Genomic DNA, 23,454 nt, shown 5'->3' with positions numbered 1-23,454 from the left:
GTCACCCCGCGAGGTGTCGCTCTATCCTCAAGGCGTGATTCCAAGCACAAGCAGTAGAGATTGGGTATCGCTCGCTAGAAAGTCAAAGCGGCGCAGGGCGTACCGGGAAGGCTGAGTCCTCCTCCAGGGCAGCCATCTTGTTCTCCTGGCCAGGGTTAAGCGGAGGGGCGCGGGAGGATGAGGGGGTTCCCGGTGGTCGCGCGCTTCCTCTCAGTGAGTGTGGCCTGGAGGCGTCGTGCGCGGTGGGGGGAGGCGCAGGCAGCGGCGACAGCGGTTGTCCGGGCCTCTGCGGCTGCGGGCAGGCCTGAGCCTAGCCAGCCCCGAGGCATCGAATCGGGCTGGCTGGTGGCGGGCGGGCGATGGAGTGGGCTGCGCCCGCGCCCGTGGGGTTGGCAGCGAGGGCCGTGAGCGGGGGCCGGGGTCGGAGCCGGGGTCATGCTGGACGGGCGGGCGGACGGACGGCGGAGCGGGGCTGAAGGTCAGGCCGGGCCGGGCCCGGCGCAGCTCTGCGGTGGGGAGCTGCTGCCGGAGCGAGGGGTTCCGCAGCCGGGGCCTGTCCCGTGCGACAGCCCGTGGGGCCGGAGAGGGGAGGAGCGGCCCCCGGGAGGATCCTTTCTGGCGGGGGAGGCTTCGGCCGTCTGCGGCAGTGCGGTGCCCTTGGCCCGTCCCGCGGGCGGCGGGGGCAGAGGGCCGGTTCTGCCGCAGAACGGCCCCTTGGGCCGTGGACGGCTGGGGTTAGCTCTCCGCTGGAAATGCGCTCCTGAGTAGGATGGCGTCTTCTGAGTCGCACGGTATCTGTAAGTCAATTCTAGACGTGCGGTAGTAGTTCATAAATAAGTAGGCTTAGAGGTTAAAATTAGGTGTCCGAACAGATTGGGGGGGGGGGGGGGAAGAAAGGATTTTTTCCTAGGCTCATACATTGAACAGAGTCTGTGGCAAAGCAAGGGGAATTCTGTCATTGGCATCCCTACAGCTGAGTGCAGCGCTGTTTCTGTTACTCAGTTTTTACTCTGAGATGTATGGGAATTAAGTTATTTTTTTAACATGAAGAGTAACAAATAAATTTATTTTGCAAGTGTAAGAAAGTTCCAAAAATGGTGGAAGGGAGTGGCAATTCAGATTTGAAATCAATAGACTTGTCATTTCTGTTGCCAGCTACTGAAGGGAAGGATCTCATGACGTTCGCCTCTTCAATCTGAAGGACATTAATCTGCAGTTTGGGGACTTGTATCTGTGCCCTCTTTGTACACAGCAGTCAGTGTGATAGGTTGGTGTTCTGAGGGGTGACTCTTTAGGAGTTGAACTGCCAACACCTGATAAATTAGACAGTTATCTCCAAAGCTGTGTTCTGTATATGTGGATTATTGTGGTGGTTTGTTCAGCTAATTGCTATATGTTGGTTCTACAGACTATATAGTATCAGTAGAGATACCCACTGCACAACAATAAAGAGAATGGGGGAGGGGCAAAGGGGGAAAGCAAAAGCTTTCTTACAGTGCTATTTCTTGAACTTCCAGAGACCTTGTATAAGTCATTGTAGAGGTTCCCACAGCGAAGTAAAAATCGATCAGAGGAGTTAGAAGGGAATTACTGTTTTTACTCTGGGGCTTGAAGTCATTTATTGTATTTCTCCTTTAAAATCAGTACGTAATGGAATATGTTATGACCTAATTCAGTAAATTCATTCTCCTCTAGAAGAGACTTTACTCGCTTAAGGTAGCTCCTAAAGTTGCAAGCTCAGCAACTGCAGAACGAGTGAAATTATCTCCAGAGTCTGAGGATCTTGAGGTCAGTATGAATACTGGTATTTTTTCTCTGTCCTCTTTATTTATCTTTTAAAACTCAGTCAAAGCAGAACTGTGACAGTACTTCCAGTGGATGACTAAATAAATTTTTTCTTTTTAATACAGATCACAAAATTACCAAATGGCTTAGTTATTGCATCTCTGGAAAACTTTTCTCCAGCTTCAAGAATTGGTGTGTTTATTAAAGCGGGCAGCAGATATGAAACCAGTGGTAACTTGGGAACTGCTCACTTGCTTCGTCTTGCATCTAATTTGGTAGGTGTTTATTTATTCTCTTTGTTATTATGCTGGCAGTAGCTGCCACTGTCAGGTGCAGAACACTGGGCTAGATGTCCCACGAGCTTCACCCACTGTGGCCGTTCCCCTTGTTCCTGTTTACCTCAATTGCTTTCGGGCTCTGGCTGCAGATATAAACACAGCCTCTCTCGCACACCAGCCATGCTGTGACGATTGGAGCTACACAGCACCACTGACACTCTTTGACTGCTGTTGTATGGGCTCAGTACACATCAGTTTCAGGCAGGGGAAAAAAAAAGATCCCAGCGGCTTATTACCTCCTTCCCAACTGCTGCACGAAGTTACTTTCCCCAGACAGCTGTCGGTGTAATAGTACGTGTAGGCATTCTTTGCCCTGGTTCTGTCAAGCTTATCTAAGTCAAAGAATCCTATTAAATGTTCAAGCGAACCTGGACGATTCTAGAACAGGATGGGGGAGCAAATATGTGAGCAGTTATGGTGGAAAGTCAGAGAGGATGATAGAAATGATTGGGAGTAGAGATCCAGTAAGCTGGCTCAACTTTACAAAATGGCTTCTATATAAATGAATGAACTGATGCTGTTTGAACTTCACCTGAACACTGAACAACCCCAGGCAAGTCTTTTCTTAAAATAGCTAGAATTTTAAGTTGTCTCTTTTTTTTTTTTTTTTTAAATAGACTACTAAAGGAGCATCTTCTTTCCGGATTACTCGCGGCATTGAAGCTGTTGGGGGTAGCCTAAGGTTTGTAACCCCATACAAAGATAATCTGTCTTGGTAAAGTGCAAAGAAGCTGTATGACTGAAGGAAACTTAAAACAGTAAGCATAACAATATGTAGGCAGATAAGCTCAGTGTGGTAATGGTACTTGAATGGTGAACATTGACAAGGAACAACTTCTGTTAAGGTTCAAGAGTGCACCCATGATTGGTATTTTAAAAACACCTTTCAGTTAATATATAAATGTGTACCTGGAAGAAATTTAATTTGTCTAGAAGGCTTAATGTTCTTTCTGCAGGTTCAGGCTTTGAGATTAAGCTTCCTGAAGTCAGTAGATTTCTTTGTTATTTTGGTTTTTTTTCTTCTCCATCTCTTGTGAATAGATACCCCTCATCACACTGCAATTTTGGGAACATTTCAGACAGTAGTTGCCTTTCGTGGTTTGAGTGTTTAAAGCCCAGAAAACAAGCCTAAGAGAAACAAGAGAGGGATGTCCCTGTGCCTGCTTTCTTGCAATGTATCTCGAAATCATCCAGTAAGATTGTTTTATATAGAATTTGGTTAAAAGCAGTGTTTTATATAACCTGAGACTCTACCCTTTTTTCTACCTGTTAATCACAAATGTGTTGAAACAAGTGGAAAAGACCAACTATGTTTTCTGCCCAAAGAATAATTTCCAGATTGCCTTGTTGAATACATACATGCATTTTTCTTCAAGTTTTGCTATTCAGCCTTATTTGTTGTTTTACCTTCAATTATCATGGTATCTTAAATTCTGATGCTCACAAGACACTTGTTATTACGTGAATACTTATAAAGATATGAGTTTTAGTTATGTCTCTTTCTGCTGTGTGTGTCTTATCACTGCTTTAAACAGTCATCTCAAGCAGATTTAAGGTTAACTATATGCTAGTCAATATCTTACTGATGAGTTCAGTCAATGGGAAATATGTGTGAAAATCCAATTCTATGTTCTCTGCTGAAATTGATTTTGTATCTTTTTTTTCCTATTTAGTGTGTACTCAACAAGAGAGAAAATGACTTACTCTGTTGAATGCCTGCGTGACTATGTGTAGGTATCTAGATACGCCGTAAATTGAATTATTGCATTCCTTGCAAGCTGCTTTGCAGTAGAGTAGGGACCTGTCATTTTGTAGGGTAGGAATAATACCTATTTTCATGTCTTTGTAATAAATCAATAAATTCCCATATTAATATTCAGCTGCTGTATCATGTTACTAAGCATAAAAATGCTGCGGAACTGAAATTGAATTCTCACACTTTGTACAGCAGTGCCAACAACTACTCTGGCTTGAGTGATATATTTTGTTGTTAATGTGTTGCTTAGAGTAGTTTGAGTTGCTTCAACTTCAGAAGAAATATGTGCTGCTTCTGTGTGTTTAATGCCTTTGTAACGTTTTTATCTAGTGATACAGTAATGGAGTACCTTCTTAATGTCACCACAGCACCAGAGTTCAGACCATGGGAAGTAGCTGATCTTCAGCCACAATTAAAAATTGACAAAGCAATCGCATTTCAGAATCCTCAAGTTGGTAAGTGTATTTTCTGGTCCACTGCATTGGCTTCGTGGGAGTTTTGTCAAAATGAAGAACTTCAGAAAAAAATAGTTTCTCTTTTGCTCTGTCACATGACCATTTCAATTTTCAGCTTTTTCCTGTTGATAGGTATGGTCTTTCTGTTGTTATGGAACCCTTTTTTCTAAATCCACAAGTGTTTCTAGCCTGTGCGTAACAACATTTAGCAAGTTAACCTGCTGAAGACAGCTTGCACCATTCTCCTTGACAGCTTCCATTTTACCTTTTTAATTTTTTTGAGGTACAACCAAAGAATGTGCAAGTCATGACTGTTGTTGAAATATATTTGCAGCAGCTTGTGTTCTGAAAACAATATTTAAGTATTACTCATTGATGGGAAACGTTATTCTACAAAAGACATCTTGAATATTTATAGTTATTTTGGTATAAAAACAATATATATTTTCATTACACTGGAAATGGATTCCAGTTTTAGGTTTATAAATTTAGGTTTGTGGGGTTTAAAAAAAAAAGGCCAAAACAAAGCCTCAGCCAAACCAAGCCTACCCCGATACATCTTGTATTACTTAACTCTAGTCATCCAAGTTCATCCAGGTAGTTCTGCACAACAAACATAAAATCTGTAGTACTCTGGGAAGCCTGCTCACCTTCATAACCCATTAAAGGTGACAACATGATGTTGGGCTTTGGAAAATCTCTGGCTTATGTTGGAGGGCTAGTATTTTTTTAAAATCAGAATCAAGAACAATCTTTGCTTTTTAACCTTGTGTCACCTTCAGGTTGGTTCATAGTAATTTAATAGTTTTTAGTTACAATGATGTTTAGAATCAGAACTATGGAGAAAGGAGTGTCATCTTTCTGTTAAGAGTATTTTGAGAATATCAAACAGGAGTGAGCTATGAGTAGGGAGATAGATGAGACATGAAACAAAGCTACAAATAGGATTGTAAAAAGCCTGTTCTTTCTCAAGCTCAAGAACAAGGGATGCTTACAGTGAAGATAATGATGATTCTGAAACAAATTAAAAGGATGTTGGGGTTTGTTGTTTCCTACTGCTCCCCCTCCCACAAACACTGACTGCATTTATAGCTCGCTGTTGAGGCTAAAAAGTGTTGAGCATATACAGGTTATTAGATGTAAATTTTTTTTTAGTAAGTTACAAAAGAATAGAAGCCCTCAGACTAGAATCTGTTGCGCAAGGATTTGGATGAAACTTCAGTGTGTATTGGATTATTCTAGACCTGCTTTTGTGGATCTTGTGGTCCACTTTAAGGACCACAGCTCTGTTTCACTGGGGTAACATTTAGTTTCATTCATGCTGGGTCCTGGACTTGAGTCACAACAGCCCCAGGCAATGCTACAGGCTTGGGGAAGAGTGGCTGGAAAGCTGCCTGGTGGAGAAGGACCTGGGGTCGTTGGTTGACAGTCAGCTGAACATGAGCCAGTAGTGTACCCAGGTGTCCAAGGCGGCCAACAGCATCCTGGCTTGTATCAGGAATAGTGTGGCCATCAGGAGCAGGGCAGTGATTGTGCCCCTGTGCTTGGCACTGGTGAGGCCACACCTCAAATAGTGTTGAGTTTTGGGCCCCTCGCTACAAGAAGGACATTGAGGTGCTGGAGCTTGTCCAGAGAAGGGCAACGAAGTTGGTAAAGGGTCTGGAGAATAAGCCTTATGGAGATACTGAGGGAACTGGAGTTGTTTAGTCTGGAGAAGGGGAGGCTGAGGGGAGACCTTATTGCTCTCTACAACTACCTGAAAGGAGGTTGTGGTGAGGTGGGGGTTGGTCTCTTCTCCCAAGTTACTAGTGATAGGATGAGAGAAAATGGCCTTATGCTGCATCAGGGGCAGTTTAGATTTGATATTAGGAAAAATGTCTTTACTGAAAGAGTGGCCAGGCATTGGAACAGGCTGCCCAGAGAGGTGGGGGAGTCACCATCCCTGGAGGTGTTCAGAAAACATGTAGACGTGGCACTTCAGGGCATGGTTTAGGAGGCCTGGTGGTGTTGGGTTGATGGTTGGACTTGATGATCTTAGGTTTTTTCTAACCTTAATGATTCTATGATTCTAAATCTTCATTAGAAGTGCCTGTTACATTAATCATCATCACTGAAACTTTGTTCCTCTTAGGAGTGCTGGAAAACTTGCATGCTGCAGCTTATAAGAATGCTCTGGCAAACCCTTTATATTGTCCAGATTACACAATTGGAAAAATTACTTCTGAGCAGGTAGGATTATTTGTGTGGTGTTATAAACCTGTTTTAGTTTCTTCATCAAGGATAGGTGAAAGAGAAAATTAATTTAGTAAATATACAGTCAGTATTTACTATCATATTAGTCTGGTGTTAAAATACTTCTTCCATGCCGCTTTTAGTATTGGGTACAGAAGTCATGTTCACATTGAGAGAGATGGTGGCTTTTTGTTGATAGGAAGGCTGTCAATCAAATGCAAGTGTTCTTGTATGAAAGGGTTTTGTAGCTGTCACTGGAGGATGCATAAAATGCTATTCTGTAGACAGTTCCTTTTGGCAGCATTGGAGTTTGCTGCATTAAGAAGTATAAGGCTGAACCGTAGATGTCAGAAACACACTTGCCGTATTTGTTCTTTATACAAAATACCCTGAAATGTGAATTTACTGTTGCAGCTTCACCATTTTGTGCAGAACAATTTCACAAGTGCGAGAATGGCTCTTGTAGGAATAGGTACGTATGTTCTTTAATGGGTGCTGCAATTCATAAGGGAAAACTACTTTAGAAATTTGAGTTCTCCATAGCAGTAAAATGTTACGATACACTTAAAACACTTTGATGTAACTGCTATAGCTTTCAATGCCGTTACGTTACTTGGAATAAACTATTGTATTGCAGGTGTAAAGCACTCTGACTTAAAACAAGTTGCAGAGCACTTTCTAAATATCCGAAGTGGAGCTGGTATTTCTAGTGCAAAGGCTGTCTATCGTGGGGGTAAGTATGTTTCTTGTACCTGTTCTGAGTTCTGAATGACTGATTTTCAGTTTATTGTAAATGTAGTAGTATTCAGAGTTGCGGCTGAAAACTGTATAATTGTACTAACGGCTGTACGTGGGAATTGACTGTTCAGAGGCATCTCCCACATAAATAAGCAGGGGATTATTCCCCACCATGGAAAGTTCTGGGATAGAACTGAATCCAGATCTCCAGTAAAGCTTTATCTGCAAGATCATTTATTCCCTAAAGTGAAAAACAAGCTGGCATATGGTTTCTCGTGGTATTTTGGGAAGATTCCCTTAAGAATCGATTCAGGACTGTCTAGAAGTGGTGGTAGGCTTTTCTTTTTAGGGAAGATCTGCTAGAATGTTGTAAGTCTTCCATAAAAGACGAAGCAATGCTTAGCTCTTTCAGAGCAGTATCTTGTACTAATACCAACAGCTATTCTTTCATTGGGGTATCAGATCACTCTGTAAACAGAGGGAAAAAAAGAAAAAACATTTCAACGTTTAATATTTGACTGGAATAACTTCAGTTCCTATAAAACAGGATAAATATTACTATGAACAGAAGGTACACTACTTTTCTGGATATTGTTGTCTGGAGACTCCCTGAGTTTTAGTATCTCATACTATGTATGGTTTAGGGTCCGGTTCAGATAAGGCATAGTAAGGTACTTGGTTTTGTGCTTTCAAGAACATTTTTGAATGTAGAGGACTTTTTAAAGAACCTACAGCCTCCTAACAGCTTCTTGCTGCCTTCCTGAGTGGACATGCAATAACTGCACACCCTGGCTTCTCTCATGAAACTAGCTCCTGGCTAGAAATGTTTCCTTTCCATGCCTCTGAGTGTACAGTAGTTTCTAGCTGAGCCCTGCGTTACCTTTTATTCTGTTGTATTTTTAGGAGAAATCAGAGAACAGAATGGTGATAGCCTTGTCCATGCTGCTATCGTAACAGAAGGAGCTGCTGTTGGAAGCGCAGAAGCAAATGCGTTCAGTGTTCTTCAGCATGTTTTAGGTGCTGGACCCCTTATCAAGAGGGGAGGCAATGTTACCAGCAAATTGTTCCAGGGTATTGCTAAAGCAACTACCCAGCCATTTGATGTAAGTTCAAAGGGTTACTGTACTTCAGTATTTTAAGTAAAATGCCTATATCCTTTGGGAGGTTCCTGCCTCCAGCTAGAATCTTGATTAGTGCATTCTTGCACAAGTTAAAATATTTCAGAGGAGGCCTTCCAATCTGATCTTTCCTCTGCACAGATGGAGTTTAGAATTACAGTATTTTAGATCCTAATAGTAATTATTTTCCTATGCTTGATGCTGGGTTGTTCTTGAAACAGTTGATGATAATGTTTGTTTTGCAGGCTTCCGCGCTTAATGTTAACTACTCTGATTCTGGGCTCTTCGGGATTTATACCATATCTCAGGCTCCAAATGCTGGTGAGGTGAGTTGCTGATTAGAATTTCTGTGTTAACAACATAACTCTCAAACTAGTGTTTTGATTTGAGATAGTAACTGATTAATCTGGTTTCTTGTATAAGAATTCTTTGTGTTCAGTTATCACTTAACTCTGTAAGCTGGGAATGAGACTTGCTTTCTGTTGACCGCTCTCCCTGAAGCTTCTAAGATATCAGATAATACAAATAATATGTTGAAATTTAATGTGGGAAGAAGTCTTAAATGATTTAATTTTCCTCAGGTCATTAAAGCTGCTTTGAACCAGATAAAGGCAGTTGCTCAGGGCAGCATCACTGATGACGATGTCACAAAAGCAAAGTAAGTGAGTAAAGAACTGTCTTGTGTGTTGTAAGGAGAAGTTTCTTAACTTGTAGCTACTTGTCAAACACTTAGACTATTCTGTACAGCAAAGCTTACCGTTGTCCTGTAATGATTTCCATGGGGAACTGCTTACTTTTGTGTTAAAATTGAAGCACTGTCAATATTCTTTCCCCCCGCCCCAAAAAGCTACACTGATTCTCCGCTAGTGGTATTTCCTAATAAAAACTTGTTAGATAAGCGCATTAATGTTTTCTGAAAACTGTTTCAATGTAAGAAATCGGCAAGTATCAGCACATGCTGTCATTTTAATTATACTCTGTAGTATTAAGATGTATTTAAACTAGAATCCTCAATTGCATTATTTAGGTAATTCCCTTTACAGTTGCACTGCAGCAATTCCCCAAACAATTATATTAAGCAATCTTCTGCATCTTCAAAGAATGGTAGTAATGAGGGGCTGCAAGTGTAAAGCACTGAATTAGTGATGCTACATCCAAGTGCTTGCAATACATGCCCCTAGGAATATTTGAGATGGGGAAAATTACTCTTAGAGATGCAGTCACGCCAACGAAGTTTTATAGTCTCTAATTTATAGAGGGTTGTGCACATTAGAGGGTTGTGATCTCCAAATAGTGTTGAACTGCACTGAGCCTCTAAAACTGTAGTTGTGCCATACAACAATATAGTACAGATTCACTCAAGTAGAAAAATTAAAATATTGTCTGTTGCATATGTAAAATACTTACAAGACTTCACATAAAGCTTTATTAAACAAGACACGAGAACTTAGACATGGTTGGTTGTGCCTTAGTCACTAGTAGCTAAATGGTGAATTCTGGACCTTTATATTTGGCATTATTAGTTTTGTGGGATTTTTTTGGTCTCTTGGGTTTTTTGTTGTTGTTTTGGTAGCTTTTTTTAAAAGACGCTGCTTAGGCAGTTACACTGCTGTGGCTTGCTTCTTTTTTTTTTCCTTCTCCCTTCTGGAATGGCTTCACATATTTTCTATATTGCTGTTTTTCCTTTAGTGACCAAAAAAACCCCACAAAAACACCAAATTCAAGGTCAGTGGTATTTTCAGTCTTGCAATTCAGTCAAAAATACCAAGCTACTTAACCATATTCTATTTGAATTAACCATTTTCTGCCATTTTGACTTTTAAAAAATAATAGGAGGACTAGCTTATGAAATAAGATTTTAATATGTAGCAGTGAGACTGTGTGAGAAGGAAACATAAGCTCGCTGTCTTTTAACAGAACATGGAACTATTGCACAAGGAACCTAACTGTTTATATTCATTGCTGCTTTGCCACAATAATCTCATCGCCATGTACCAGTACTTAAGGGGTAGTTACAAAGAAGATGGAGACTCCCTTTTTACATGGAGTCCCATGGAGAGGGCAAGGCGAATGGACACAAGTTGCTCTTGGGGACATTCCAATTGGACACCAGAGGGAAATTTTTCACAGTGAGGACAGTCACCATTGGAATAATCTCCCCAGGGAAGTGGTTGACTCGGCCACGTTGGACACCTTCAAGAGTCGTCTGGACAGGGTGCTGGGCCATCTTGTCTAGACTCTGCTCTTCCTAGAAAGGTTGGACTAGATGATCCCTGAGGTCCCTTCCAACCTGTGATTCTGTGAATAAAAAAGCTCTACGTATATCTGTTCATGATGAGAAGCTGGAATCAATTTTAAACCTAATTTTTAAACTTGATTAGTTCATCTAATTTCTGGAGTACTGCATTAGTTCCTTCAAATAGAAACAAATTCTGAGCTAGACATCTTCTGACTGTGTGGGGTGGCTGATTGTTCCAAGGCCATAGGTGTTCAAGCACCCTGTCATTTTCAAGCTTGGACTATTTGTGGTGCCTCTTTTCTAACTACAGAACCCTTGCATACTTGAAAAGAGAAACACTTCAAAATGGAGAGAATCTTGAAAACTTAAAAAGCACCAAAACCTCATTGCACTTACAGGGGCGGTGTGGAACGTAATAACAGGGTTTACGTGCTCACTCATCCTTATTGCTTTGTTTGATGTCAGAAACCAGCTGAAAGCCACCTATTTGATGTCAGTGGAAACTGCAGCAGGGTTACTGAATGAAATTGGCTCCGAATCTTTGGTTTCTGGCACACACACATCACCATCTGTTGTTGCTCAAAAAATCGACTCTGTAGCCACTGCTGATGTTGTGAATGTAAGTATGTGTCGGCATCTACAGGTGTTCCTTAATCACTGTGTAATATTTTTTCTTATACAAAACTGGTGCTTGTTTCTGTGTGTTTATAAACAGACATATGTACTATCTTTTTTAAAAAAAAAAGTAACTCATTTACAAATCCCAGCTGGGTGTCTTTAATCCAATACACTGTAAAACTAGCGTAGCTGGGAGTGTGTGAAATTCTCATCTACTTCACTTAAATTTACCAAAACTGCCAACTAGTATTTGTGGAAAACCTGATATTAGTTCCCATGCAGGTGCTTCTGTGTCAAGTCTCTTAGGATTCCTGAGTCTAGAATATTTGGTGTGCTTAATAAAACAATTAGACTTTCAATGATAAATTGACACTACATTGCTGTTCCTTATTATCTTGTTGCTTATATTTGAAGCAAACTTGATACAGAAATCCATCAGAAAGAAATTCTAAGATAAAAAAACCCTTGGTTTTTCACAGTCACCACTAATTTGTGTTGCAGTGGCAACTGGCAATATCTTTAGTAGTAAGGAGAAATCCACTGTATCTGGTGGTGTAATAGTTATTCTAGGAATTACCATTTTCAAAGAATTTATGCCTTTTATATCCAACTGTCATTCTGCCATTCCTGTTTAGGTGATAAAGTAACAAGGATTAGAAGCCGGTAAGCTTAGACAGCAAAAGGAAAATTGTTTACTTGATGTACTATAGGGATTTGTTGTTTGTTTTAATAACTTGAAGCTAAGGCTACCAGCAGCAAGATAAATTCTGTTGTAGTGACTATTTCCTTATATCCATCTTTCTGATTTATTTTCAGGCTGCAAAGAAGTTTGTCAATGGGAAGAAATCAATGGCAGCTAGTGGGGATTTGGGAAATACTCCTTTTCTTGATGAGTTGTAAAAAAAGCAAAACTGGGATGTGGATTCAAGATGGACCTGAGCTCTAAGTCACCTATGTTTTAAGTAAATTACTACCAACATGTTATTTATGAATTCAGTTCTTTCAGAAAATTAATCTGGAGTAATTGTGGGCTTGCACTCATCAAATAAAGTGCTGAGTTCATGTATTTGGTGCTGAGGCTTTATTCCACTGAAAATGGTATCTAAAATGCTGGTAAGTCTAGCTCTGTACACTGAAAGTAAAACTGCAGTAAGAAAATAAGGTGAATTTTAGTTGATGTAAAAAATAGATGTATCAGAAATGGTTATTGTGGTGCAGACAAATACTGCAATCACCACTAGTTGTCCATGTATTCAGGAAGAGTTCTTGATAAACTGTGTGTACCGTCCTGTATCAAGGAAATGAAGAAATTTACCTTCAGAGAAAGATTAATATATTAGACCTCGGAGCCTACAACTGCTGCATGTCTGGGACTAGCAGAGGTAGTGTTTCTGAATGTCTTCTCCACGAGTAACATTGATAGGCATCTTTGAGGGGAGGGTATTGCTAAAACAGCTTTATATAGCTAATATATAATTGCAAATATCTTAGGACACTTAGATCTTTTTTGAAGTCTAGGCATGTATTGAAACGGACAAGATACAACTTAAATCTGGGTTTTGAAGAAGTCAAGTTTTGAGCTATTCTGAAACAAAGGCAAATTCTTCCAGATAGGATGTATCTGATACAGAAGGGTATGGGGAAGAGGAACTGGTCTCGTTGTTTTCCATCATGCAGTATGAAGGAGGTCTAACACCACCAGCATCAAACTTAGGACTGCACAATGCATCAACATCATTATGAAGTACAGCATTGCAACCAGTGTCTGTGCCTGCTCCAAGTGTCTGGCCTGTATCGGATGCCCATCAAATTTTGGATGTTGATGGTAAATTATGAGTGAACTCACAACAGTATGACTGGGAAGATCTGTACTGAAAAGTTTCCAAGGCCACATCATCATTGCTACAGGACCAGGTGTCATCTTCATCCTCAGCATCTTCACTTGGGCTGAAAATACACAGCATAGTATTACTTCAACATGCAATAATGCCCATAGCCATTTAGTTAACTAATCATGGAGTCTTAAGTTTTTTGCGAATACTTGTTCTAAGGACAAGTTCATTAGTTCTGAAGCTCCTCTCATATCAAACTAATACTATTGTCCATAGTCGTTCGCACAGTTTCCTTTGCACTCTAAAGTAATGGGTAAGTTGTAACTCGGTCAATAGAAAAGCAAGCTATCCTTTTTCTGCTCCTTCAGAAGAGCAAATAATTTGATTTATTTAAACATAAGCTTAGAGGTTTAAGCTCTTGGAAAGGGCCTTGCTGTGTGAGCTTCCTTTCTGCTCTTCTAGCCTAATTATCTCCTTTTAATACTTCTATGCCTTTCCCTAGCTCTGAGGTTTCTTTTCTATTAAAACTGTGCCTCAGGAAAACTTGTCACTGCCTTTTTATCCCATCTAGATTAATTATACTTGCTATACGAGCCACCTTTAGGATTGAGAGCAATATCTTTTTAAAAGCTACTGTATGCAGTGGCTCTCACAAGAAGAGTTTATTTTTCCTGAATTTTAATTTTAAAAGTCATAATCATTAACCACTGTCAGGAGTTAGTCTGGCTAAGAAACAGATAAGTTTTTTACATGGTTGTAGCAAGATCTTCATCTTGGTATCATCAGCTACTTGTCATTGCCTAGATCCTTGGTTATTACAATCCACATGGCCTCTTTGACTTCAGCGGCATTATTACCAGCCAGACTTTTTATGGTGTCTCTGGAGGCAGGAAGGGGCATGTCTAAAATTACTGTTTGTCCTGACCCCATCTTCACTGTAACTAGAAAAGTAAACTTTTCTTTTGGTATTTGCTCATTTCAGATCACAGTTTCCTATTTCAGAAAAATAAATGAAAGTAAATCCTTAGACTAATATTTTATCCTAAAATGAAAAAGCTATTACACTATTTCTTGTTTCTTGCCAGAATGATAAGCAAGGTGTGAAATCTTAGTTATGTACAATACTTATTTCTTACTCTGCTGTCATCACAGGAAGCTTTGCTTCAGGAATTAATTCAACTGCACTTTGCCAGTGTTGAGGTAATTCAACAAAATCTCTGAAAACTCTGATTTGTAGGATAGTTCCTACAAGAATATTGTGCAGGAGTTGCCTAAGCTCTCGCAGAGTCCAGCCTAAAATGTTAGCGTGTCCAATTGTTATTAGAACATCACCTGCTGAGGAAGAAAATTAACAGCAATCCATTTAAGAGTTTTTTTTTTTTTAATGTTCATATTACAAAATGTGTAGCCTTAACCACTTTCACAATTCTATTTAAAAGCACGTGTTCAGCAGCTCTACAAATGGATGCTTTTTTTTCCTTTTTTAATGAAAGGGGTTTTTTATCTCTGATGAGAACTAAACTTTTCACAACACTAAGGAAAGCTGCAATTCACATACTAACTTCGGGATTTTTCCAAGCAAACGTGCTAAACTTTAGATTGCCTGTTCAGTGCTACCTTCCATTTCTGTGGGGTTTCTTAGGCAAATTAAAGGTACAATGGTGCATGCTCTAATCATGACCACTACTTGGGCCCATCAGACGCCAGCAAGGTTGAGCTGAGGTTACGTAGCTGCTCTCTGAACAGTTCTGCTGGCATCTTTCCACTGCTTCGCTCTACCTTTTCACAGCCGCGATACCCTGCCTATACCTATCTGCTGCCTACCCTTTTACGTCACCTTGCTGTTTATCTGTTGGTGTGGAGCCAAGCATACCCTTCCCTCCACAGTGGCTAAGTAACAGCCATGTCACCTTACGTGTGTCTAGGCCCCTAGAGCTTTCCAGGGTTTGACTCTCCTCGGTGGCTGGTGCCTGTCCCTCTGCTCTGAGAACAACCAAAACATAGGCACATTGCAAGACAATGTCAAGAATGGCCAGGGGAGAAGTAGGAGGCGCCTACAAGAACTGGTGCAGAATCCAACTGAAGAGTTCCAGCAGAAAGTGGCAGTGATGTTTTTTGTGTTTGTCTGTTTTAAGGGGTGAGCCTGCAAATAATGTTCTTTTGACCTGCTGCCAGTGGAAAGCACTGAGCTGCAGTTTGCAAAAAGCAGTACTGCATCCATGAACAACATAGTACAGAAGCCCCAGCACCTCTGTGTACCATGGGGCATAACAAGATGGGCTTTGAGAAGTTGGGGGATTGCAATTACTGTGTAAACCTGTAATTTTGGAGACTGCAAAGACAAGCAGAATCAACGTGCAGCAGATCACAGCTCAATCTGCAGCCTGGCAAAAACAGTTGCACAGGGGAGCAGTGTCAGTAAACACTATGTACTGAACTGCAACAGAACAGCATTGGGGATTTAAACAAGCAGTACAGCTGTCTGCTGCCGTATTAGAGCAAGGAGCCTCTCTCCATCTGCTCTACTTTCTTAATCCTTTTGGGTTAAAAATGTCTGTGGCAAAAATTTACAGGCTTTAAAACTGTTTACCTGAACTACTGACTACCATTTTTTCATTCACTTTTTCCTCTAAGTACTCCTTCTACTCCATCATCATCACAACCTCGGTCCACTCTAGCTTATCACATGATCCTGGTTCTACTGGGGTACAGACAAGAAGTTCCTGAATGAGTACCAGCACAGCAGATACCAAAAAGGAAATATTTTACCCACAGTTTTATATGAGTTCTCAGCCTCGAACAGAAAGGCAAATCACTCAGATTATGTAATTTCAAAATGCACAGACATAAATGTACTTATGCTTTAAAATATCTGCAAGACACTCTCAGCTTTTAATAGATTCTTTCAGAATTCTGTTTTTTCTGCCCATACTGTGCTGATAACACTGTTGTGGCAAGTTAAAGCCATCTCTGAACTGCAGACATAAATAATTTTGCTCCTCTGCTTCAGCACCTAGAGCCTGAACCACCCAGCTTTTCAGTTTACCAATCAGTTTTGTGATTGATATGTGGAGATACCCTTTTCCCCTGTGAAGATGTTCTGAGGAAACACATGTACTAAGCAGTCCTGTTTCTTCTTGCTAGCAGGGGGAACAGGGCGTGCATACATACATCTGAGTTTGGTGAGTCTAACTGTGGGATTTCAAGACATTAGTGCTTCCCACTACCTCTGTTAATTTCTGCCTCCTCCCTAGTAAAGTCAGCAGAATGGTGCCAGCTCTTTTAAGTTGTAAGCACTAATAAAATTGTTCTTTTAGCTTCCAGTTCAAAATTGTACAGATAATACTCAGCTTACATAACTGAAAAAAAATAAGTCCATAAAGATAAAACCCAATTCACTGCAAGAAAAACTCTAAACAGTGCATCATATTTTTCTCAAGCCCCATGCTCTGTACACTGGTATTAGTGTCAAAATAAGTGTGCCGCCTCTGGTGTCATTAAGTGACAGCTTCCACAGAATACTATCTTTTCTGCAAAATTTTACAGCTTTCATCTTAAATACAAAGTTTTTGTAAGCTCACTCTAAACATTAATTGAACAAATTCAGCCGTTTCCCTTTTTTTGTGTGTGGAATGTGTTTAGGTGCTCCATGAAACATGCTCAAATTATTCCTTTTGGTTCCAAAAACCAAGATCAGCTACAAAGGGACAATGTTCTTCACCAATCCTCAACCCCCTTTAAACTGTTTAATTCTTGCTGTAGTAAAGCAAACACATCATGTACCACAAATAATTTGACTCCTTTTTCCTGTAGCCTTTATTAAAAATGCTTTTGGAGCTTGCCTTTTTCAAATTGTTGCAAATGGAACCACTTAGTTTCAGTGTATTTTTTACCTTATGGATGTTAAAAAAACCAAAACACACACACCCAAAAAAAAAAAACCAAAACAAAACCAAACAAAAAAAAAAACCAACTAAATCAGTATCATATATATGCCTTTGTATACCGGGGGTGGAGGGGTGGGTGTGGGTTTAGGGAATAGATTAAAGTTATCAGCTCCTAAGATAATAATAATAAAAGTACTTGTTCAGATCCAACTCCATTTTTATTTTATGCTCAGGATTTTTCCACTGATTTTTATACTTGGATCAAAAGTGCAAAGCTTTGTCTAAAAAGAACTCCACTCAATCGTTTTATTGTATCAAACAAGTACATCTTTCTTCCTAGTGCTTGAAATTCTAATTCTCTTTGAAAGGTGCGAGAAGAAAGGACCGCCCAAACTATAAAAACAACGCTGGGAAAATTGTTCTAATTTAAAGATATGCATTTTCAATATATAGCCAGTAAATTTCTAAATGACTTCATTACACTCAAGTCTTAGCTTCACAGATTTCTATGCTGGAGACAATTTAATAAATGGTAATAGCATAGCACACTGTCGTCCCCAAACTGTACTTCATGAGTCTAATGTAATTGATCTAGGGACCTGTGTGAAGCAGTCAAATTTACAGAGCTTTCAATTACAAGCTTAATATAGGAGTCTGATGTTCCACAAGAAACCTTAATAACGAGTAATAGTCTGTTAGGACAGATAAAGCACAATGCAGGTTTAAAGCATTTAGCAAATGAACACCTGCATGGACTGTTAGAGCACAGAGATTTGTTCATTGCCACTTTGTAACTACTCTGTATAAAGAGATATGAAAAGCAAACAATAAGGGAAATTAATTTCAAGCCTTCAGGAAGTTTTGTGTTACCTGTAGAGTGAAATTACTTGAACAATAATGCACTGAACAAAGAATTATATTATTCAAGTTTAGTTGCTATATAAAGGTAATAGACTATTTTTGGACAAACCTGCTGATGAATAGGAAATCTGTTTTTGCTGGAGAACAATATATAGACTTAAATCTTGATGTGACTATGAAACAGCCACCCATATCAGCTATTTTAAGATCAGAGGTATTTCATTACAGTGGAATGCTGGCACTGAGCTTTATACAGTTTGTGCTAGTTTCTTTTCTCTGTAATTTTAAACTGAGTTTCTTTTGATCTGTGTGACAGGCTCATAAATGCAGAACAATATTTTCGATGCTATTAAAATTTAATAACACCGTTGGTTCCTTTTACCTGGTTTTAGCTTTCCATCATTAGCTGCAGAGCTCCACAAGGCTTGTTATCTGGAGATAGGGCCCATTCCGTATGACTATGAGACCTAATCCTTGTTCACCAATCCTAATATTTGCCTTCAGTGATGCAATCAGTGTGTGGTCAGACATGTTCCCCTCTGCCGGCAACTGCCCTTTGAAAAGTGAGAGGAAAATTTTACTAGTTGAAAGTGTGTTATCATTCTTCAATAAAATGTTTAGGGAGACATCTGAGCAGGTGCTGTACCCATTCTTAATTGTCCAAACCGTTAAGTCCCTCACCCTTAATTGCTTCTCTAGATAGGCATTGCCTGCCTAGTTGCTGCCAAAAAGCCATTATAGCAATACTTATAAAAAGTTAGTGTACTCCATAAACTAGCTTTCTGCAAGTAAATATACTGAAAGTAGTTTTTACTTAGAAACTTATTTCTTAAAAAGTCACATGTAACCAAGAGAAAAAGCAATACTGCTGTTAAGTACTCATTACAAATGGTGACACATTCAGGGAAGGTAGAGAACAGGCTGCAGAGTAACAGAACAGAGGAGCTGACAGCTGTTAAGGACTTCAAGTAAAGATTGAATTCCTATAAAAATGGATTTTTTTCCAACCAATATTTATAGACATTAGTTTATAAATTTCCAGCAGGTTGGTTTCACACCCGACTGCTGCCATGAGGCAAGGGACTGTGCTTGCCATATTTAGCACCTACAGAAATAAAATACTCATGAGCATCCACTATCCATTAAAATGCATAATACAAGTAATACAATATAAATGACATTATCCCAGTGTCTCCACCAAGAAATATAATAGGGTGATAAAGTAAATCCTCCATCTCTCAAGCCTGTTCTCCTCATCAAGAGCCGGGAAAAGTTAAGTGCTTGAGACTCCTAAAACAAACTGTATTCTGTTAAAAATTATACTTTTGTCTCTGTTCTAAGATGTAATCTCTAAATGTAACTTCTGATAGTAGGGTAGCAATAACTTAACTGCTTAGGACCATCTCCAGTGGTTTGGGATCACTTAATGAAAATTCCCATCACTTTACCCCTCTTCTTTAAAACACGGAAACTTGGTCATCTTTCCAGTGGCTTCAGTAAAGCTTTGGATCAGGCTCTAAATGACAGCACAGAATGTCTATAAAAGAATTAGGATTGAAAGTATAGCAATATGAACGTTTGATTTGACAGTTTGGCTGCTGAACTGAAAAACAGAGAAGGAAGCAGGAATGGTTTGAATTTTCTTTTTCCTTCCCAATGAAAAGTGCAGATTTTTTTTTCTGTTGAGTAAAATACTACATTTTGTTTGGATGAAATGCTTAATTTTCATGGTCATGCAAGAAAAGCAAAGGAAGGCCCACTCTGGAACACATCTGTTGATATCCTGAGAGGTTGGATATCTGACCTGCTACTGTTTTTCCAGCTCAGGAATTTATGCAGAGTGGTACAGGATTGGTAGAAGGGATTGAAACCTTCCCTATGGTGTTCTTGGTCACTTTTCAAGAAATGTGTGTTTCAATCTTTTTCAGCCAGAAACATTTAGGAGGAATGCTAAGATTCACACTTTTAGATGAGACTCTTGTCTTTTTACTATACCTGATATCAGTCTATATAGTCTCCAAGGAAGGTGGATTTTCTTTGTTCTGTGCTACAGAAAGTTTAGACACTTGATAGAACTCATATTACAGTTGTCCTAGTGCTGTCCTGATTTCCTCCAAAGTCATCCTTAAATTCTGCAGTTTCTGCAGGCAGCAGCACAGGATCTCACCCAATCCTCTTCTGCTAAAGAAACATCCTTTCCCTCTTGTCATCTGCCTACTATTACGTTCCAAATACTCAACGTCAAGAGCAGGAATGCCTTCTGATACTAAGAAAATTTGGGGCACAGGGGGCTCTGTGAAGAAGATAAACTGTCCGGTAGCATAAGGACTTAAAAAGTTTGAGACACTGAACTACAGGACTGAAAGAGTAGTGCTGGGGCAGCAGTGTGGTGATGGAAATGAACAGAGGAAGAAATGACAGAGCGAGATAGGAACCACTCTTAGTTTCATCCCCAACCGCTTGTGAAGACTCTGTACGTTCCATCGAGTCTGGAGGAAGAGTTATTTCTATGGAGCCAAAGCCCCTGGGCAGGCGTTTCCTAGGTGAGCCTCTTGGAGATGTGCTACTGCTTTCTGACAGCCTGTGGAGGAAGAGCCTACCAGCAGGTGAGGAGGCAACAACCCCCAGCAACCGCTCAGAACGCCGGGGCAGGTGGGTTCTGAGCCCTCCCCCAGCGCCACACCAGTAACACGGGCACAGGGAAGTCTGGCGTTGGGCAGAGGATATGTCTGTATCCAGCACATCGTTTCAGTCCAGAGGAGTAATTCGATTTAGGCTGTCCATACATCAATACTGCAGCACTGTCTGAGGCCCCAAAGCTCCCTGGAGAACCTATAGCCAGTGGTGTCCCCTGCCCGGCACCCTTAGGCATGTACTCATGGCCTAATAAACCTGAGAAAGATTAAACAACTGACCACACAGCCTGCAGGGTATGAAGAGCGGATTCTGTCACTGTTTCTGACTTCATATTTGCCTGCATATTAAAAGCCAATGAAAACCATATCTTCCCTTTGTGTACTCTCTCCACCCCTCCTTCCTTTATTCCTTTTGCCATGAAGCTGTTATTTGGAGACAAACTCATTTTGAGGCAGACTTTTACATAATGCTTGTATTAAAAGCTATTTAAATACCACTTAAAGCCAGTTTATGGGATATCTGCTGATGATACTTGGAAATAACTTCTTTTCAAGGCTGCTGGTTCCCATTGTTAGTGCAATATAATTCTCAAATATTTTAAATAAAAAAATTTGATTGTCCCATTTCTTCCACGCACCAATTGTTCCCTGTTTAAAGGGAATAATTTCAGCTGTTTTTCATCAAAAGTCTTACTATTTTCTACACCCTTAAGAAAGTCTGTCAAGAATAAGCAATTTCAATAGAACCTAAGTACAGCTCTTGTCCTCCAAATAATAAGTCCTACTGATTGCTGTTGAACACTCCAAGATTACTTTACTAATAACTCCATTTTGTTTGTATAGTCTCCCATCTCCATATGACTTACACAAAAATAAACAGCACAGACAATTGCCCGCTTGGCTTCCCCATATGTTCCGTATAGACCAGTTGTGCTGCTCTGGAAAAAACACATGGATGTTCACTGTTAGAAGGAAAAAAAGTATCTAAGCAATTAGATATTTTCCAAGTACCTGTAGATGTGGGGGCTGCTAGACTAATTAGTTCAGCATTCCCATGGCAGAGTGACAATATCAAAGGCACAGAGTTACTGTGGCCAAAACTGGGCTGGTTTCCCACATTTGGTGGATTGTTAATTTATTGGCTATGGATTCCCCCATGCTTCAATATAGCTGAATCCATGGAAAAGCATGCCATCAAAAATCGCTGTATTTGGGTGAGTTTTCTATTCAAGATTAATTAGGTTTTCTTCCAAACACCAACACAGACAGCAACACCACATAGGGCTTTTGTGGTGCTCCCCAGCTGCGTAACATCTGAAGGAACCCCCATAAATCAGTCCTTTCACTTCCCCTGCTTTTACCATTGCTACAGAAGCAGCTCTGAAATTCAAGCTAATGCCCAGTATTTCAAAGAGGTAAAGAATGACAGAGACTAGTAAAACAAGATTTTTTTTGTGTGGTGAAGACAGATCTGCGAGCGTTCCTCAGTCCCCTTGACGCAGTGCTGGCCAAGTTGCTCGTTCCGGTCTCTCTCTGCATGTTTCATCCCCCGGGGGATGGCAGGCCCTGCCGGAAGGCGGTGAGGAGGGGGCAGCCCCGGCTGTGCCCAGCCTGAGGTGTCGGGGCGGCGCAGGGGGAAAACGGGGATCCCTGTGTGCCCCGGCTGAAAAACATCTTTGGGGATAGGGCAGCGTGAGGGCAGCGAGGGGCCGGACCCCGGGGCAGGTGCTGGGGCCCATCCGGGGCGGGCGGACGAGCCGGAGCCCCGCCGTACCGGCCGCCCCTCACAGGAGACTCACCCTGAGGTGACGGTCACCCTTTTCCCGCCCCCGCGGCGCCGCGCGGCGGCAGCGCCCCCCGCAGGTCCCACGGTAGCGGCGACAAGCCCCTCCCCCTTCCCGAGGCCCCGCCCACCGGCGACGCTCGGCCCCGCCCCTCCCTACACCTGGCGCGGAGAGCCCGCCCCCGCCCCTTTGGGGCCAGCCCCACCCCACTCCCCGCCCACCAGCGGCGAGCCCCGCCTCCCCGCGCGCAGCTCCCTAGAGAAAGCCCGCGGGAGCCTCGGGGTGTCCCCGCCCCGTCACGGCCGCGGCCCCGCCCCCCGCGGGAAGCCCCTCCCCTCCCGGGGGAGAACGGCGGAGGGAGTGGGTTTCCCTTCCGGAGTAACCACCGCCCCCCCGCTCGCCGGGTTCGCTTCCGGCTCCATCTGGGGGGGCCCGTTCCTGGCGCCGCTGCCGAGGGGAGCGCGGGGCCCATGGAGCCGCGGCTGTGAGGCGCCCCCGGCCCGGCCTGCTGCGGGAGCCGGGCGGAGGCCGGAGCCGGGAGCTGCCGGAGCGCGGAGGAGATGGACAAACTGACCATCATCTCAGGATGCCTCTTCTTGGCCGCCGACATCTTCGCCATCGCCAGCCTGGCGAACCCGGACTGGATCAACACCGGCGAGTCCGCAGGTGAGGGGGGCCGGCGGCGGGTGGCCGGGCGGGGGCTCCGCCCGCGGCCGGAGGAGCCGGGGAGGCTCCCCCGGAGGGGCCGCCCCTCAGGCGGGGGCCGCGGGGCCTGGCGCTGCTGCCGTGGGGCCGGCGTGAGGCGCCGGGGAAGGGAAAGCCCGGGGGGGCGGTGTGGAGTGGCGGGGCTGGGCCCCGGGGGGCTGCGGGGAGCTGCCGGTGCCGGCCCCGGCCCCCGGTGCGGGGGAGGGCGAAGCGCCCGGTGGTCGCTGGCGGGACCCGCCTCCTCGGGCAGGGCGGCGGGTGCCCCGCGGTGCGGCCCGGCCTGGCTGCTGACCCCGGGTGCGGGGGGGGTCGCCCCGCCGAGCCCCGTCTCCCGGGGGTCCTGCCGAAGCCCGTGAAGGGTCTTGCCGCTCCGCAAAGCCGAGGGCCGGGGCGGCATCTCCGCCTGTGCCTCCCAGGCTCAGTCACCTTGGACAGGGAACTGCAATCGGTCCCTCTGCAGAGTTTGTGGC

At 42.4% G+C, this 23,454-nt stretch overlaps 3 protein-coding genes across 4 annotated transcripts in view; 2 read left to right on the top strand and 1 right to left on the bottom strand.

The window, feature by feature from the left end:
* The first annotated feature begins 28 nt into the window (after positions 1 to 28).
* Positions 29 to 12,345, top strand: UQCRC2 (ubiquinol-cytochrome c reductase core protein 2). Its single transcript, XM_075105079.1, has 14 exons — positions 29 to 213; positions 1,696 to 1,788; positions 1,911 to 2,060; positions 2,741 to 2,805; positions 3,797 to 3,853; positions 4,210 to 4,334; positions 6,466 to 6,563; positions 6,981 to 7,038; positions 7,204 to 7,299; positions 8,208 to 8,407; positions 8,668 to 8,748; positions 9,004 to 9,080; positions 11,127 to 11,280; positions 12,096 to 12,345. The coding sequence occupies exons 1-14, from the start codon at positions 178 to 180 to the stop codon at positions 12,177 to 12,179; spliced, it is 1,374 nt and encodes a 457-aa protein (XP_074961180.1). The 5' UTR covers positions 29 to 177; the 3' UTR covers positions 12,180 to 12,345.
* PDZD9 (PDZ domain containing 9) lies at positions 11,186 to 22,919 on the bottom strand. Its single transcript, XM_075105085.1, has 4 exons — positions 22,854 to 22,919; positions 21,362 to 21,433; positions 18,242 to 18,408; positions 11,186 to 13,226 (listed from the first exon to the last, which is right to left on the bottom strand). Exons 1-3 carry the CDS (start codon positions 22,896 to 22,898, stop codon positions 18,262 to 18,264), a joined length of 264 nt encoding a protein of 87 aa, XP_074961186.1. The 5' UTR covers positions 22,899 to 22,919; the 3' UTR covers positions 11,186 to 13,226; positions 18,242 to 18,261.
* MOSMO (modulator of smoothened) overlaps positions 22,615 to 23,454 on the top strand; it is a 32,612-nt gene continuing 31,772 nt past the window's right edge. For both annotated transcript variants that reach the window (XR_012662473.1, XM_075105084.1), the window contains exon 1: positions 22,615 to 22,945. Coding sequence is in view for 1 of the 2 variants with exons in the window: in XM_075105084.1 (XP_074961185.1) it covers positions 22,840 to 22,945 (106 nt within the window). In the remaining variant the exon portion in view is untranslated. The remainder of the gene's footprint in view (positions 22,946 to 23,454) is intronic.

The sequence above is a fragment of the Phalacrocorax aristotelis genome, chromosome 10, assembly GCF_949628215.1.
Source record: "Phalacrocorax aristotelis chromosome 10, bGulAri2.1, whole genome shotgun sequence".
In the NCBI taxonomy this organism is placed as follows: domain Eukaryota; kingdom Metazoa; phylum Chordata; class Aves; order Suliformes; family Phalacrocoracidae; genus Phalacrocorax; species Phalacrocorax aristotelis.
This window is presented reverse-complemented; position numbering and strand designations above follow the sequence as displayed.

Bases quoted from the DNA above. Each gene is read 5' to 3' on its own strand.
- UQCRC2 (XM_075105079.1), top strand. From the start codon at position 178: ATGAGGGGGTTCCCGGTGGTCGCGCGCTTCCTCTCA. The intron at 1,789-1,910 runs GTCAGTATGAAT...TTTTTAATACAG, and splicing joins CAGAGTCTGAGGATCTTGAG to ATCACAAAATTACCAAATGG. The intron at 9,081-11,126 runs GTAAGTGAGTAA...GTTTGATGTCAG, and splicing joins GACGATGTCACAAAAGCAAA to AAACCAGCTGAAAGCCACCT.
- PDZD9 (XM_075105085.1), bottom strand. From the start codon at position 22,898: ATGGCGAAGATGTCGGCGGCCAAGAAGAGGCATCCTGAGATGATG. The intron at 21,434-22,853 runs GTCAGTTTGTCC...TGTTTTTTCCAG, and splicing joins AGAGGCATCCTGAGATGATG to AGCAGCACAACTGGTCTATA. The intron at 18,409-21,361 runs GTAAGTCATATG...TTCAAAGGGCAG, and splicing joins TCTGTGCTGTTTATTTTTGT to TTGCCGGCAGAGGGGAACAT.